This window comes from Odontesthes bonariensis, chromosome 4 (assembly GCF_027942865.1).
Source record: "Odontesthes bonariensis isolate fOdoBon6 chromosome 4, fOdoBon6.hap1, whole genome shotgun sequence".
NCBI lineage: Eukaryota > Metazoa > Chordata > Actinopteri > Atheriniformes > Atherinopsidae > Odontesthes > Odontesthes bonariensis.
Genome location: NC_134509.1, coordinates 11,781,889 through 11,800,410, shown reverse-complemented (window position 1 = coordinate 11,800,410; position 18,522 = coordinate 11,781,889). Strand labels below are relative to the sequence as shown.

The window sequence follows — 18,522 nt, the reverse complement described above, 5'->3', positions numbered from 1 at the left end:
CAGAGCCAGTTCCAGGGGTGATTGCTCTATCCCATTTAGGAAGAGCGCTTTTAGTCAGGCTGTATTCTCCCACAGAGCCTCTCACACCTGGAACATAATTCCCAGCACAATTAGAGAATTGCCAAAATTAAATTAATTTATTAAACAGGTAAAATCATGGCTTCCTGATAAACAATACTGTCAACATAATTCAATATAGTTGGTACTGGCAGTTGTTCTTAACTTATTGCTGTATTTAACTTTGTATTTGTATTTTGTATTATTTATTTTAAAATGAGTGAGATATCTTTGACTTTTAAATTTTATAATTGTGTGCAATACTTGTTTTTTATTTCTTTTTTAAGGAACATCAAACCTGTCAAGGGACTAAAGATGGAAATTAGCCTTATGGCTACAATCTTGTATATTTTTCATTTTGTTTTAAATGCTAGTAATATATGCTGTCCCTTTGTTAAATAAATAAACTTGAAACTTGAAACTTGAAAGGTGCAATGAAAAAAAAAACAATAAATAGACTGGTGGCATATGGACCAGGAAATGCCACTAATACTGTAAACTGTTTAAAGGACAGGAAAGAGATTATTTATAACAAGTTTGTAATTTATGAAACTGTTATTCTACTTTATTAAAGTCCACATAAGGTCCATTTCTCTGCTTTTTTGGAGCATTTTAGACCAGGTACAATTTAAAAACCGTAAGACTTAGACTTGTCAGATCTGGACTAGATGGATAATCCTACAATACCTTAGTAAGATGTAGAATAAGACTATCAACAACGGTTACAGTACAAAAAAACAATAGACACAGTACTTAATAATATTGACAGTTATGTCCATGTAAAGTAACTGTAAACCAAGGTATAAAATAAAGGTATAAAATAAAGGTATAAAATAAAGGCATATAACAACTTATTGCAATTGACCGCTAGATGGCAATGTGGCTCCATATAAAAGTTACAAATTTTCCTAATGAATGATTTTGTCTTATTACACTTCGAGTAAGGTGTATCAAAATGCAGCTCTTGGCCTTAAAATGTTTTTAAAGGACCTGTACAAAGATAATAAACATGGTTTCAATGATCCATCTGAAGATTAACCTGAAGAAAATGGTCCTCTTTCCAGAGGTAAAGAAGGGGACGTGTGGGAGGTCTGTTAGAAACGGGGGAGATAGGTTTCAAGGAATCCCTTGATCTACATGTCCATGAAGGGAAAGAAACATTTGGTTTGTATTAGAATTCCCACTCTACCTTCACATGAAAGAATCTATTTATTATTCACTGATGGCTTTACTAGTTGGCTTTACAAGCAAGTTGTGGCAAATAGAAGAAAGGTCTGGTTATCCCCAAAATCATCTCAAAAGGACTATTTTTTTTTATTTTTTAAATTGATGTAGTGTCTGTCTCTTTCTGGGGTGTGGAAATCCCACATCTGTATCATTGTGGTGTGAACACTACACCACAGGAATGTCGATGGGCCTCCCAGCGATTAAGTTTCAAATTAACACACACTTTAGTTTGCTTCAATGATTAATTTTTGTGTAGCTTCTCCTAAACCAATATAAGACTCAAGCAAGCTCATGGGGTGTTGACTGAAATTGACCAAAACCACTAATTCACTTGATTTGTAATGCACCAATGCGCCAGGTATTTGCGGCATCTGTTGGTTTGCCAATACAGAATGATGGAGATTAAAACTTGTTAATACTGGTAATGTACAAGTTTTTCATGCAATAGAGTCTACTGTCTGCAGTAGAGTTCATACATACATCTACATTTTGAACAAATCCACCAGACTGTAGTGTTTCAGATCGGAGCTATGGAATGAGATCTACATGTCCACGTGATTATGTAATGTCTGTCAACAAACATTAGCCACACCTTGCAACATAGAGGTGGAAGATTTCTAATAATTGTTGAAAAAACAATTACTAAACAGAAACTAGATGCTCACAACAGTTTATCTACGTGAAAGCCTTAAAAAATGTAGTTGCGCACAATTTTTTGGGTTTATTTCAATCCAGTTTTATTCAAAAAGCTCCAATTTACTGGTTAGTCAAGTTGTGACATGGTTTTTGCCACAGGATTGTTGTCACGTTCACACTCCAGGACATGCTTCTATTGCATTGAGGACTTTTAAAGGAATAACATGTTCACACTCCATGGCTGATCCACAGCAGGGGGTCACACTCTGCATGTTTTTTAGTCAGATTTAGCCGTGAGCTCATGTGACTGCCCTCCATCAAGCTGTCATGCTGACAAATCTCATCATTAATATCACACTGCACATGTTACAAATCCCTCCTGGCGATTCATTCTGTTTCACTCACCTGGTTGTTGAAGAGAACTGTTTTCATGGTTTCTCTCTTTTCTCAGGTAATAAAATATAAATTCTGCAGTGTTTTCCATGCAGACCACAGTTTCATCACCGTGTTCTCTCGGATCTTGTTGTTTGTTTGTTATGTTCCGTTCTCAGGTTGCACGTTGTTGTGTCCACTGAGCCTGTCTTTTATGCTCTTGGATGTAACTGCACAACTCCTCTCCAATGACTCTTTGAAAATGTCAAACATGTTTGATATTGAGACTGAGTCTTGGGCATCTCCACAAGCCTTTTGAAACACCTCTGTTAAATATGTTATACTGTGGCATCTATTTGGTCTGTAATTTATTTTGTTCTACTCAAGGGCTGTGGTGAGGTGATTACATGACAGCAGCTAAAAAGGTGATTCAAATTTTGAAAATAATTGCTCTTTGAAAGATTATTTAAGGAAACTTGGACACTTATTTGGCTCAACAAACACAAATACAAAGTACTCTGCACAATTCCAGTTTGGCAGACCTCGAAAGATTGACCAGTTTCCCGTCATTGCACCAAATTAAACCAATCACCAGACCTCTCAGGGAATACTGAGTGTTTAGGACGCGTGGCCAAAAAGAGAAATGAGTAAAAACATAGTGTTTCATAGAAATGGGGTGAAAGGCACTGCAGTAATGTACAGTGAGAAAAATAATAAAAATAATAAAAGGTATACGTCCTCAAGTAGACCTGCAGGATAAGATATTCAACAATCTCTGGTCAGTCTTAACACTTTTCACCTAATCCAAACCTATACTGTGTCCAAAAAAATTGACCTGCAGTCGAGCCAATGTTTATTATGTCCCTTCTGGGCCACTGTAGTAATATTGGAAACATGGAAAAGGATGAGAATAGGGACCCACAGTGACCTCCCATACACTGTTTTGAATTGTGACTCACAAATTAAACTTTTAATTGACTTGAGTGTATTGTTTAAACAAGGTGAAAATAATTCAATCTCATGAGTTTACTCGGAACTTGCCATGTTCAATGCCACAGCGCTGTATTAGGCATTCTAACCAACTTCTAACTGGTGCTTCTAACTTTCTTTGCAGAAGATTAAATAAAAGGTATAGCACTCAGACTTACGCATCTTAGGCACATTGAAATCCAGTCATTCAGCACTCAGTATACACACCACTTTCTTCATGAAAAAGAATGTTCCTCTTTAAGTTGTATTGTGGAGATTGTAAATTATATAACGTCTGTTTTATTTCAGCTACTGCTTCAGTGATGCCTGGTTGTAAAACTCATGTAAATGAAACGTAAACGTGTATTTGTGAGGCTTTTTTTTGCAAGCTGCATAGTGCATAAACCACTAAATTACTTGACGTGTAATGACAAGACTAATGATTTTCATGTGTGGCATCTGTTTACCAAAAAGTAAAAAAAAGGGTGGAGAATGAATCAACATAACAGTGGTAAAACACGACAAAATATTTCCGTAGCAGCTATTACATGAGTTCAATATAGCCATATAATCCTATCCAGATGTAATTTCTGTTTGTCACCATTGTTCACACCTTGAAATCTGGAGGTGGAAGATTTCTTAATGATCAAAGTTGCCCAACAGCTCTGCTCCTCTAACTGTATATAAGACCAGTTAAACACTTAGAGCAACACTACAACAACCTCCTTGTTCATCTGCTGAAACTGTGAGGACTTTATCATGATAATATGAATCTTTATTTTCAATATATTTCCATTTTTGAGGATGGTGAAGTACATTTTTATAATTACTTGGACTTATTTGTTCACCTGAGAAAATCTTTCCTTTCTTTGTTCCATCAGGTGTGATCACTGAAACCATGCTGAAGGTTGCAATTATTCTCGGATGCCTCCTGAGCCTCATTTTGGCTCAACCTGTAAGTTTGATTTGATCATACTCAAAATTATTATCAACGATCATGTGTAGATACCATTGTTATCGTAGTCATAAAGTACAGAAATACTAATACTATCAAACCTTCTACAGATGGAGCACCAGCGTTTTGCTCGCTCGAGCTCTGACTCTGGTTCTAATGAGGTGAGTGTTTCCTCTGTCCTGTGCAGTAAAACCACACATGAATGTTACTGTGAAATTTCCAGTACAGTCCTCTGCCATAAGTTTGACTGATTTGACTGATTCATTATTACTGATTTTCTTGTAGGCCGCATCACTAAATACACAACAGCTGCTCCAGCTCCTTCTTGCCCTCCTTCAACGAACCACCACAACTACTGCTGCAACTACTACAGCTGCAACTACAGTTGCCACCACTGCTCCTAGATAAAGACAATCTGAATTGTCAACATGAGTCAGTTGGTGAGAGAAAACAGCTTTTGGATATATTTTTCACATTCACGTTGTTTCTGATCAGATTATCATGTTTTATTAATTATCCATAACTATAAAGTTTTTTCTCATTTCAGATTTCAGCACTGCTGTTTCAATCAGAGCGCTTCCACTCTCAACACATTTTGTCATCCAAACATGTGGATCTACTCTCGTTAATGTCTGCAGCAAATGAGAAATAAACTTTATTAATTGTAAATATTTGAACTGTGTTTCATTTTTACTAAAAACTGACATTCAACAATGATTGGTGGTTTTTTTGAATATTGAAAGAGTGTAAATGCTTTATTTCAGAATCTCCAAAAAACCACAGTATACATTTAAAATGAAGCAGATTATGCAAAAATTATGTTGTAAGCAACTATTAAATGATGATAAATGATGTAAAACATCATTACATTTTCTTAGACATCATAAAAGAGGATGAGGAGAAGCTCTGACAATGCTTCAACTGTTAAATGAAGATGCTTTCAGTTCATTATATAGATGTACTGTACATGATTTCTTATTGTTTTGGGTAGCTTGATCCACAGTAGCATCAATTTTCCTAAACCAATACAATACAGAAGGGAATGCAAGCTCACTTGGTGTTGACTGAAACTTATCTAAACCACTAATTCCCTTGATTTGTAATGCACCAATGCACTTCATAAGACCAGGTATTTCTTTGAGTGGCATCTATTTAGAGGTTCTCCGTTCAATACATTGCTACTGGAGATGCACAATTTTGTCATGCTGGCAAACTTTACTTAAGGGCTCTGGTGAGATGATTACTTAACGGGAGCTAAACAGGTGAATTTAATTTTAGACAAAGAACATTTTTAATTTAATTGCTCCTTTCGTGGTATAAAATAATTCAATAAAATCATCTCCAAAGATCCAGACCCACCAGCCAGACTTTTTCTAAAGACTGAGCTATCTAGACAAAAATAATTCCATGGCCATATCTTTGTCCCTGTTCATGCTTGGTTATGATGTTAGTTCACTGGCTCGGCTCACATGTCAAACTGAAAAAACAAATCCAGTTTTTAACATGATCAAACATATAAATTGTTGTGTTTATGAAAAAAAATTAACCAAAACTAAAGTGTTTGAAATGACTTTGATAGGTTATTAAAGGAAACTTGTACACGTGCATATCCCAAATCTTAAGTCTAGTACAAGTGACAAATTGTATTTTTTATGGCAATTTTTTTAAATACAAAGACAATTTCTGTTTTTTTTTACTTAACAAATACAAATGCAGAGTACACTTAATAATTGTAGTTTGGAAAGCCTCTAAAGACCGAGCAGTTTCTTCCCATTGTACCATATTTATCCAATCACCTGACGTCTCATAGAAGACTGAGCGTTTAGGAAGCTTGGACTTAAAGAGTCACAAGTAAGAACACAGTGTTTTAGAAAGATGGGCTGAAAGTGAAGCTGCTGTGAAGAACAGCACCATCATGTAAAGGGATTTCTGATTTTTTGGTCACAGTGTGTTGTCCAGACATTGTTTCTTGGACAGTCTAAACACATCATGTAGTGTGTGGAGTGAGATCAAGCAGCTTAAACTGCTCATTTCCACTAGAATTAATACCTCCCACCTTGCCCAAACCTATACTTTGTCCAAAATAAGCAAACAACAAAAGACCTGCAGTAGCCAGTGTTTACTTTGACCCTTCTGGGCTACTGTAGTATCATTGGCAACATGGTAGAAGGTGAGAAAGCGGACCCACAGCGACTTTGGACTAAAATTTCTGCATTTCTGCTAATAGATGTTATAAAAAATAGGATTTGAATACAATAAAAAAGTAAAACTAGCACTTTTTCCATCCTGGAAAATGTAAATTTTAAGTGTTTCATTTTAGCATTTTAGCAAATATACACTTATTCTTGATATAGCTGTAGTAATATGTATGTGAAGTATATCATTCAGTGTAGGTTTGTTGGAATAATTTAATGTTCTTTATTCCATTCCATGTCACTCTTCGGATTGTGATGTATCAGGACAGACCTTCAGGCCAACATTCTAACAGACTCACAGAACACTAGTTCACTGCAGAATAAACACACAAAACAAAGAGAACTACACATGTCCACTGCTTATTGACAGCTTATTGCAAGATTTTCTCAAACAATTTCATTTGAACATCCTTTTAACACCATGGACAGTAATTATACACAACAGTGCAAGAACCTTCAATCCTTGGCTTCTGGAAAATATCAAGGTGAGTGAGACATCCAGTCAAAAAGGTTTTCATGAAGTCATCTTACAATATCAGTGTCATTTAGGACATAGGACTTGAACCGTTTGGGTTTGTGACACCTTGAAATAAGCTATGTGTACTTGCAACCCCTCTATCCATTGCAGAAGTCTATGATTTTTGAGCTGTTCTTGGTTTTTCCATAGTTTTAAATAAATAACTGCAAAGACCTACAAAAATAAAATGGTATCACAGACAAAGGATTACAGAGAGATTCACTTATATAGTCATAAATCTTCACTTTTAAATTATGTTGGAACTAGTTTAGGAAGAGTTGCGGTGTCAGAGGGAGAAGCTAACATGTTGACGGGATGACCATTACATAGTTACAGAGCGTGGTGGACATAGTATTCACATCCTTAATTACATAAATGCACAAACACAGCAACGTAAAAATAATTCATTTCAAGTCAAAGTACTCTTATAAAAGGGCTTCAGATACAGGTATGCACGATTAAATGTCGCATACAGTTTTAACAGCAGGGACATCATATAAGTCTGAGAGCTTTCGTCTGGTACTTCAAACCTGTTGAGAAATTAAGAGGGAAAACCACTAAACATTTGAAATGTCACCCTGATCACTTTTTTAAAACATCAATAGCACATAATAGTTGGAAACTACTATTATAACCTGTAACATAATTTGTTATTTCAAAACTATGTTCTATTATTCATTGAATGATTTCCTTTTATCACAATTAGCTTAAAGTTACCAGATAAAAGGAAAGAAGTACAAAAGACAGTATTTGTCTTTGTTACTTTGCTATATACTGTCAATATATACGTGTCCACTGTGTGCTTCGCTTCCTTTCAGGCATCTCTGATACCAGAAATCCAGCCTACAACACGATGGATGATGCCAAAGCGCTGAGGAACAAAAGGAAGCCCAGCTGTGATAAAGAGCCCCCAAAGAAAAAAATGAGGGGTGACTGTGAGACCAACAGCAGTTTCCTCATCACTTCTAAATCAGATGGTTCCAGGGTGAGAGGAAGCAAGAGGAAGGCTGACCTGGCTAAAGAAAACCCAAATAAAAAGATATGGGGTAGCAAAGTTTCACGTGACCCCAACATCATCGTGATGGATAGTGGCAATGAGAGGAAGATCAAGAGCAGCATTCATTCACCCTCACATGTGAAGAAACTGTATGACATGCCCTTCCCAGCGAAGACTAGTCGAGGTGAGCTGACAGAGTGAAAGAAAGTTCAATTAAACTGCAAAGGGATGGTTGTTCTTCTCAAGCAGCAGCTGATTAGCTGAGTTCAGCACAACCTCTGGAACACCACCTAGCAGCACCTCTGACACTGAGGAGACTAAGCTAAGCTAACCAGCTGCTGACAGGGGTTTTACTTTTTCTGTAAAGACATGAGGGTGACATTTGTCTTCCCATCTCAGCAAAAAGGCACAAAAGCACCACAAGGCTGAAGTGTTGGATACTGTGATGTGATCAAGAGGTAAATGATAGTAATATTAAAACATGCATGTTTGTCTCTGCAGCTGAATTTGAAGCCAGGTATATAGAGATCTTCATCATCGGGAAAGGTGGTTGTGGGTCTGTGTATGCAGGCTACAGTAGAACAGAGGCTGTGCCAGTAAGTCTTACATGATTATTTTATTTTTGCTCTTTCACACACACCAGACACACACACAGGCTATTATACAGACACTCTATTCTTAGAAAACCGAAGTAACGTGTGTTTCTGTCTTCAGGTGGCCATCAAACACCTCCCAAAAGAAAGGGTTTGCTGCACACAAAAGGTAAGTGATTACATCAGTGTCCAAACAGAAAATGTTGAAATAAGCTCAGACATAATGTTAGTCATTTTATTGTAAGATTGTGCAAAGCAAATATTGGCGGATCTCCTTCTGATCTTTTTAATCTAGAGGACGTTTTAAATATTTTGTTTGTGTTTTTTGCTCTTAGTCTCATGATGTGGATAAGCTCAGTGCAGAAGTCGCCCTCATGGTGAAAGCAGCAGGTGGAGTTGAGTCATCTGGAAGGTGTGCTGCTATAACTCTTTTGGACCACTTTGATCTAGAGGATGAAGTTATCCTGGTCATGGAAAGACCAGTCCCCTGCGTTGATCTGCACACGTACCGCAGGAGAAAAGGAGGCTATCTGGAGGAAGCTGATGCCATGGTACTGAGGTTTAAGGTTAATGAGGCTCATACAGAGTTGAATTTCTTGTATTTTCTAATCGTGAACGTCGAGTTGAAATTCACACTCCACGTGTACAGGAAACAAGAGTCACATAGATTACGTATTTAGGATGTAAGTGTTGACCCATCATCAGACCTGCACAACTGAAAGCCCCAGTACTCACCAACTTCCACCAACGCCATCTCAGTCCTAACTGTATCACTCTTCTTCTTTCACAGGTCATCTTCAGGCAGATAGTGGATGCTGCCTTTGAAATGCACTCAAATGGAGTCTTTCACAGAGACATCAAGGTAGACAACATCCTCATCACAACAGAATCTGATGTCCCACGTGTCCGAGTCATTTATTTTGGCTGTGGCTGTTTAGTGAGTGAGGAACCGTACCGTAGATACAGTGGTAGGATATCCATTTCTTTTCCTCAACCTTTGAAAAGAAACATATTCTGTTAAAACAAGGCTTCTTCCTCTGTAATTTCTTATTGACTGTCTCCATCTGTCTGTATGTATTCAAGGAACTCGCCTCTATGCACCTCCAGAGTACTTCCTGAAGGGAGAGTACCGGGCTGCTCCCACCACAGTGTGGCAGCTGGGAGCACTGCTGTACGAACTGCTGGATCATCAGGAGCCATTTTCTACTCCAACGTACTACTACGGGTGGAATGAAGTCAACTGGAGTCTATCACTGGGTAGCACACAGCCACACAGAGCTTGTGTTCATAAAAACATAGATCATCTTGTCACTCTGTTGTAAATTTGAACAAATGTAGAAAATATTATATGTTCTACTCATGTAGCAAATAAAGCGAATACATACTTGCAAATTTACACATAAACAAATGTGATGCCACCTAAACCCCCGCTCTCCTTCTGTTTCCTGCTTTCCAGACTGCCTGGATTTCTTGCAGCTGTGTCTGAACGTAGACCCTGAGAAACGGGCTACACTAGAGCAGCTACAGCTCCATCCTTGGCTAAGACTCTCCACCCACCTGCATCCACGCTGCCTCAATGTTTAACTTCAAAATCCAACTCCACTCTGAATAAAAACTACCCACACATTTCCAACATGAACTATGATTTTCCAGTGCACCTGCTCTTTCTCCCTCAGCCATCAGTAGAGAGGGGATCTCTCTTTGAATTGCCTCTCCCAAGGTTTCTTCCAGACTCCCTCTTAACTCCAGTGTCTGAGGAGTTTTTCCTTGTCTTCCTGGGCACAGAGATCTCCCATACACTGTTTTGATTTGTGACTCAGAAATTAACCTTTTAATTTACTTCAAACAAAATGTTTTCAATTTTTTTACTGGTGCTGTCAAAGTTAATGCATTTAAATGCCTTGAAGGGGAAGTTCGTTTTTTTTAAACCTGGACCGTATTTCTGGCATAAAATACGTTCATCTACTCACCGATAAAAGTTTGGTGAAAGTTGGCGCGTCAATGACGTCATCCCAGTAAATGCGTGTGTAGAAAGCCCCCGAAAGCAACGAGAGACAGTCATGAATGCTAACGACGGAGAAAGAAAACGACGGCGCCCAGCAAAAGCATCCGAGGAATGCCAAGCTTCGCCGCAGCATCTCGTTGGCTCGTTTTTGGTAATTTGTCATACGCCTCGAGGAGACTACGTTTTTCATTCAGAAAAAATGACTTCCTTTTTCCAGCCATGATTCGCGCGCTTGCTGCCCGGTGTCAACTCGTTACGTTAGCTAGCGAGGCAGAAGCATAGGGCAGAAGCAGACGTCCAGCAAGGAATCAAGGGAGTAAAAAATAAAATAGCTACACGTAGTTTTAAAATTATTTTTGCACATGTTTACATTCATAAAATGGCCAAAAAATGAACATTATAAGCGGATTTCTTGATTACTATAAACAAATTATTTAAACAGCATTTGTATAGAAATGATTCTGTCCCAAGCCTTTTGATCTATATAAGCGGTTGATTACTATATCCGTGACCACTATAAGCGGTTTCCACTGTATTGGTGAAATAAAGACAGATAATGCCTTATTTAGAGGCTGTATTGTCAGTGCCCTGTTCTCTCCCGTTATATGGATATACGCAGATCTCTAAATAGCGTCTGAAGAACGCCGACTTTCACCAAACTGTTATCAGTGAGTAGATGAATGTATTTTATGCCATAAATAGGGTCCAGGTTTAATAAAAGCCGAACTTCCCCTTTAACACAATCAAATTTGTGTTAAAAAGTCATCTCCAATCAAGTGCATGACTACTCTCAGTTTATCGTTCTTTATGCTGGAAATGTGTTCTATACTGGCTTCAGTATGAATCAGGATACTATCAGGTTGTCCAAATAAAGGCCCCAAATGTCACATCACACAAAAACACAATGTTATGGCCATTTATGTTTTGTAAGTCATGGGTTCTATAGGTTTGGTTTTCTTTGGGATATTGGAATATACTTTGGTTGATTTGGAGTCAAGATCTGGGGTTCATTTTTGTATTTGAGATTGTTTAAATTATTTTGGTGACTTTTAGACCCGCCCATTAATCAGACAGATTAAGAACACACCAGGGGCTCTTTTCAAATGTCCGATGTGAGGACGGGAGGTGGTGGTTGAATGATTTTTTGACCACTTTTAGATCTTGTTAAATCAAAATAAGTTAACTTTCGTTTTCATCCAAATTGTAAGAAATTTTTTGTTATTGTTTTGTTCATAGTTTTTTTGTTGTTAAAAAATAAACTACATATATTTTTTAACAAACTGAAGTGCATGCAAGAACACAACCACCTGCTGCCACCCACAGCCTTTGTTGGAAAATATCATTTGTAAACTTAAAAGGCCGCGACACACAATATACTCCTCATCATGAAGGCACCCATAAATGTTGGTGGAACACTACATGCTACCTAACCTGAACTACATGACCTTCCTGCAATGAGCACAAGTTAATAAGCAAAAAATCTCCAAAGAGCTCCAATCTATGATCTAATCATTTCTCCTTCCACCTATGTGAACATCTAAGAACCTTATAGTCTCATACAATAACTCGTGAGATTTCATGATATTCCCGTTAATTAAACAATATATTCAGAATTAAATTCTTCCACTGTTGCTGTTCAGCTCATAAAGTTTTAAAGGAATTCATTCAGCGCTCAGCATGCACACCACTTTTTCACTGAAAATGCATTTTCTTGTTCAAGTTGTTGGAAATTTTATATCAAACAACCTCTGTTTTACTTCAGGCACTGCTTCAGTGATGCCTGGTTGAAAAACTCTCATGTGAATGAAATGTACATTTACATGTGTTAGAGAATCTTTTGTCAGTTCAGCAAAAAGTTTCTAAAACAAAGTAAAGACAAAGAGAAATGCAAACTGCACTGGGTATTACCCAAAGCACTAAATTGCTTGATGTGTAATGACGATCAGGTGTTTTCATGTGTGGCATCTATTTACCAAATAGTTGATGAGGGTGGAGAATGAACCAACACAACAGTGGTAAAACATGACAAACACACTGGACGGATCTTAGTATTTCGATAGCAGCTATTACATGAGTTCAATATAGCCATATAATCCTATCCAGATGTAGTTTCTGTTTGTCACCATTGTTCCCACCTTGAAATCTGGAGGTGGAAGATTTCTTAATGATCAAAGTTTCCCAACAGCTCTGCTCCTCTAACTGTATATAAGACCAGTTAAACACTCAGAGCAACACTACAACAACCTCCTTGTTCATCTGCTGAAACTGTGAGGACTTTATCATGATAATATGAATCTTTATTTTCATATTTTTCCATTTTTGAGGATGGTGAAGTACATTCTTATAATTACTTGGACTTATTTGTTCACCTGAGAAAATCTTTCATTTCCTTGTTCCAACAGGTGTGATCACTGAAACCATGCTGAAGATTGCATTTATTCTCGGATGCCTCCTGAGTCTCATTTTGGCTCAACCTGTAAGTTTGATATGATCATACTCAAAATCATTATCAACAATCATGCGTAGATACCATTGTTATCGTAGTCATAAAGTACAGAAATACTAATACTATCAAACCTTCTACAGATGGAGCACCAGCGTTTTGCTCGCTCGAGCTCTGAGTCTGGTTCTAATGAGGTGAGTGTTTCCTCTGTCCTGTGCAGTAAAACCACACATGAATGTTACTGTGAAATTTCCAGTACAGTCCTCTGCCATAAGTTTGACAAGATTATTACTGATTTTCTTGTAGGCCACATCTACATCTACAAATACACAACAGCTGCTCCAGCTCCTTCTTGCCCTCCTTCAACTAACCACCACAACTACTGCTGCAACTACTACAGCTGCAACTACAGTTGCCACCACTGCTCCTAGATAAAGACAATCTGAATTGTCAACATGAGTCAGTTGGTGAGAGAAAACAGCTCTTGGATATATTTTTCACATACACGTTGTTTCTGATCAGATTATCATGTTTTATTAATTATCCATAACTATAAACCTTTTTCTCATTTCAGATTTCAACACTGCTGCTGTAATCGGAGCGCTTCCTCTCTCATCCAAATGTGGATGAACTCTCATTAAAGTCTGCAGTAAATGACAAATAAACTCTATTAATGGAAAATATTTGAACTGTCTTTCATTTTTATTTTGAAACTGACATGTTTATTAGCAATGTTTGGTTTCGGAATATTGAAATAGTGGAAATGTTTTACCTCCAAATCTCCAAATAACCATTTTATGAATTATAATGTAATGTTGAATTGATATAAAACGTCACTTACATTTCTTAGAAGTCCTAAAGAAGGACATAGAGTTGCTTGTCAAACTGAATTATTGGGTGCAGTGTATTTAAAGTCAAGGCTCTGAGCCTTATTTCAAAGACTGCAACATTTTGAAAAATGCTTAAAAGTGAACAGGCATCTGAAGGAGGTGTCTTTAAAGAGAAGGAAGTAGCAGTTACATGTCAGGCCAACCTAGTCTCACAGCAAAACATAAAATAGTCTTAAAGCCGAAATCATTCATGCTTATTTATTTATTTTGTGTGAAATGAACTGGAACTTTTTAAGATGACATATTTCACAGGGCTGCTCCCAACTGAACAGTTGACAATTTGTAGCACTTTTATAATAAATATATTCAGAGTTTGGGGCGGTATTGGGCTGACATGGTTAACATACAGTTAGACAAAAGGTTCACAGTTTGAATCTCATATTGTTTGAATCTGTTTGAAGTTTGCTTGGTGTCCTCTCGCGTGTGCAACTTCTCCCCAGGATTTTCCTCCAGACTTTCTCCCACAATTCAAACACATACATGCTAGGTTAATCAGTGATTCTAAATTGGCTGTAGGGGTAAGTGTGTGGTACAGGGTGTACCCTGACCCTTGCTCAAATGTAGCTTGTAGACTCCGGCCGTCCTTCAAAAAATGACTGATTTTTACCACACAATGTTAGCTGCATGTAGCTCTTCCATTAAGGCCCGCAGGTTGCACCACTCATTCCGACATCCCGCCATTCCGACAAGGCTTTCCATAAAAGGAAATGTGGGTTACTCAACAGATAACAGTCCCTTCTTTCTGTTCATGCATTTTACATGTTTTAAGACAAGTTTAATTAATGCCTCTCCCACTCTCTCTGCCTGTTATTCTTCAAAGCTGGTGATGTTTGAATGATATTAAATTGATTATATTTTATAAAGGCACTCGTGTCTTGGGGGTGGACTCCCTCCGGGGATTCCCTCAGCCACTGCCCTCCCGTTAGAGGTGGTGGCCACCACCCGTTTTACGGGCATCTGCCTTCTTTCTGTTGGCTCAGTAGAAGTCTGTGTTTGTTTAAATAGGCTTAATTATTTAACAGAACATGATATAGATGATGACTCTAAATTGTCCTTCAGAGTGACTGTGAGTGTGTATGGTTGTTTGTCTCGTTTGTCTCTATGTGGCCCTGTGATGGACTGGCGGCCTGTCCAGGGTGTACCCCGCCTCTTGCCCATTGACCGCTGGGATAGGCTCCAGCCCCCCCACGACCCGACTGACGGATTCAGCGGTGTATAGATAATGGATGGATGGATGGTATAGATGAGAAGCCACTTAATATTTATTTTACAGTGTAAAACATGATCAAAATGAGGTACCTCCATGCCGAGGTCTCACCTGTTTGAACAATGTTTTTATATTTCATCTTAAACTGCTGCCAAGAGCGCTTCTCCCCTGCGGGATTGCACCTAAATGAAATAAATGAATGGGCTACCATTCAAGCAGTTTCCCTGTAATATTATTGTGATTGCAAAGGACTACATTTAAACTTACACTTTTGCTGCTGCAACGGTGTTGCACTTATTTCTAAAAACGTATTGAAACTCGCCGTATGAGCGCATTAAGATTTCCAATTCGAGGTTGGTGAAAAACGTAGCCCCTCCTCTTCCCCGTTGCCAAGGTGACTAGTCGAATCACACAGCTTCTTTATTTCAGATAGCTCGATGGACACTGGCCCACCAGGCATATGCAGATATACTTAAAAGCATCTAATCAATTTGATCGGAACATTTACCAGTGCAAAGCTCACAAAAGTCAGGTTTTACTGAATGATGATTTAAGGGCTAAATCTACAGTCAGAGGGAAGGATCAGGTGGATGTGGGCTTATTTTGGATTTTAGAAATAAAAATTAAAGATGATGGCACCCAGGATCTATCCATAAGGGCTGCGTTGTTACTATTCACTATAAATCTGGTTAGTGCGTGTAACAGCTGTCATGGAGGATACCATCAGATCCTGACAATGTCATGAGTCCGTTGTCATTTTCAAAATTTTCATTTGCAGCACCGGGACTTTCAACACAGGTGAACTGTCATTGATGTCTGTAATTGCAATTATTAATGTTGCATATGATGCCAGCGTGCAAAAGACGCATGGACTCTGTGGAGAGCTCTGCTCCAGCTGGCTGCTGTGACAGGTCACTGACACTGTATTTCTGCTTAATCTAACATGTTTCAGACTCACCCGATTTACATAAATATCTGTATTTTGATATTTGAAATTTCAGGGGATTTTTTATAGTTGGTTTGTGAGGTTGTGGAGTTCCTCTAAAAAAAAAAAAGGCTTCAATAGGATATTAAAGGAATTATCGGAATGGCAGGATGTTTATAAAAAACAAAAAAAACATCCAACGATGGGAGAAAAAAAGTGTCGGAATGGCAGCATGTAACCCAGGCCCCCACCCCTTCTTCTCTCTTGTTCCAGTCTTAATGCTCATACACCCGGTTGATTACCATTTTATACACGGGAAAATGCTTGTTGAGACACTGCTGCAACCTTAGACTTTTTCTGGACCATATTTTTATTATTATTACTCTTTCCCCCAAAAAGCAGCTAACAAAAATGTATAAATTTAATGAACAAATCTTAATTAACCTCTCTGCCCCTGTTGGCTTCAAGCATATTGAGAGAATCCTTATCGTTGCATTACTTGATCATAAGATGGCTGCCCTCACAAATTTGACCAACAAAATGAGAATTTTCACCAGATAAAACAACTTCAACCTTACAAATTTCGTGGTTGTTGAGTGACCGCTTACACAGTCATTTTTGCGGAAGACAGTTTGTTGCTATGTTTTCAACCGAAGAACATCCACATTGGCCAATATGTCCTGCCAGTGATCTGCTGTAACTGATCAATTTCCCAGTCTAATTACAAATTATCAACTACAAGACAGTAAAAATGTAAAAGTAAGTGAAAAGCCTTGGAAGGACATACCATCTCAGTCTCAGAAAGGTGAGGGTTACAAAACCATCTCTAAAGAGATCAGACTACACTAATCCACAGTCAGACAGATTGTGTGCAAATGGAGTAAATCTAAGGCTAACCATTAAAGATCACTCCCAGGACAAACTGTGTAACTCCGGGGTAATCTGTAAGCAATATAAGGCCTTAAGTTTTAATGCAACCTCACTTCTCACCCTACCTCCAGAGTCATTCACAGAGCCTCTTCTTTTGTCATCCAACCTGTTGCCACCTGTTGCTCTCCAGCTGAAAAATGACCAAAGTTTTACAGTGGGTAAATTTTATTAAACTATGTCTAATTTCGTGATATGATTTTTGTCCCAGATTATTTTTTTAAATATGGAGAGTATGAAGGCGAAAACAGATTTAGTTCTTGTCAGCTGTTCTGGACCAAAAACGGTGCAAAGAAATAAAATGTCCATGTCAGAATTTCAATAACCATTACAAATGGGTGTCTGTGTATGAAGAATGCATGAAGTACAAGTCTTTCTGCATCAGTACAATTCAAAGCGTATGGATTCAGTATGATGATACAGCTTTAAGGTGTTATTAATAAATAATTGGTTAAAATGGTTCAATCAATATTTCAGCTGACTCAATTCGTCAGTAAGAAAGGTTTCTTACCACTGACATTTGTTTAAAATGCATCTAACAAACAGACTAAGACACTGTTTTACTTTGAAGCACCTTAAAGCAACGTGAGAGAAGTTTGTGAACCTCATGTTATTCTGACTTGTCTTGATGTACCAAGAAGACCAAGAAGCGCACTTACTCAGGAGCACATTGAGGCTCATGGTAATGTGGACTGAAAAGAAGATATTCATGTCTGTCACCTGAACTGTGAATATAGGGCAGGACCAAAATATTTTAAACGTCAACATTTTTTGGAATCACAAATTTTGTTTTTAAAGATTTGTGAACATGTGTCGTCTCAGCTTACATACCTGATGTTCCTGTAAGAAGTGAGCATCGAGATTCAATTTACCTTAAGTAGGAACTTCAGTAGCTTTAGACCAAAACATTTTACATGATGTCATTAAAGGTGTTACGGTACTTGGATTACACTGACAAAAGGTAAAAAGATGCTTGACTAAATTATTGAATGTTTGCTCACAAGTAGACCAAGTTTTCATGCTCTTGTATGCTTTTGAGATTTGCTTTATGAAATTTTTTCAAAAGGAGAAATTAAGTACATCCCAACTACCATTAAGCATCCTGGAAAGGTTACCCTATGAAACTGTAACTAACAAAGTTGTGTGAACCACTGTTACAGCTGAAGTGCAGGCTTTTAAGTTCAGATACATAAAAATAAGGCACTCTTTCAATAAAATCTACATTATAGTAAGAACTGAACTGTAAACATCCAGGCTGAGATGCCTGTCCCACTTATTGTCAGCAATGGTGAGTCCACCAAGGAACATAAGAAATCCTCTTGTGACATTTAGCAGATTTTGATTCCAACAGCGTGAACTCTGTGACCACTGTAACCAATTAAAACTTGCATAAAGAAAACACTCTCTGATCATTACACCAGCATAGCAACAGATTTCCAACAGAAAGAGGAGACAGAAATGCACGCGTCATTGGGTGTTACCTGTAACTTACCTCAACCACTAAACCAAATGTTTACAAAATTCCAATAGTCAAGCTCTGTTCTGAACCTGTATAAAATGGTTGCATGCAGTGTTTTCTAACTATACTTGAATTAACTTTTTACCTT

At 37.9% G+C, this 18,522-nt stretch overlaps 1 protein-coding gene and 2 long non-coding RNA genes across 3 annotated transcripts; all 3 read left to right on the top strand.

The window, feature by feature from the left end:
* Positions 1-3,960: 3,960 nt before the first annotated feature.
* On the top strand, positions 3,961-4,854 carry LOC142379256 (uncharacterized). The gene is made up of 5 exons (XR_012769666.1): positions 3,961-4,006; positions 4,143-4,216; positions 4,327-4,377; positions 4,502-4,656; positions 4,764-4,854. It is a non-coding gene; the product is annotated as an uncharacterized LOC142379256 (long non-coding RNA).
* A 1,522-nt stretch (positions 4,855-6,376) lies between these two features.
* Positions 6,377-10,102, top strand: LOC142378127 (serine/threonine-protein kinase pim-2-like). Its single transcript, XM_075462356.1, has 8 exons — positions 6,377-6,386; positions 7,747-8,109; positions 8,427-8,521; positions 8,640-8,705; positions 8,854-9,069; positions 9,309-9,486; positions 9,602-9,775; positions 9,975-10,102. Exons 1-8 carry the CDS (start codon positions 6,377-6,379, stop codon positions 10,100-10,102), a joined length of 1,230 nt encoding a protein of 409 aa, XP_075318471.1.
* A 2,651-nt stretch (positions 10,103-12,753) lies between these two features.
* Positions 12,754-13,636, top strand: LOC142379255 (uncharacterized). Its single transcript, XR_012769665.1, has 5 exons — positions 12,754-12,790; positions 12,926-12,999; positions 13,110-13,160; positions 13,273-13,433; positions 13,541-13,636. It is a non-coding gene; the product is annotated as an uncharacterized LOC142379255 (long non-coding RNA).
* The last annotated feature ends 4,886 nt before the right edge of the window (positions 13,637-18,522 follow it).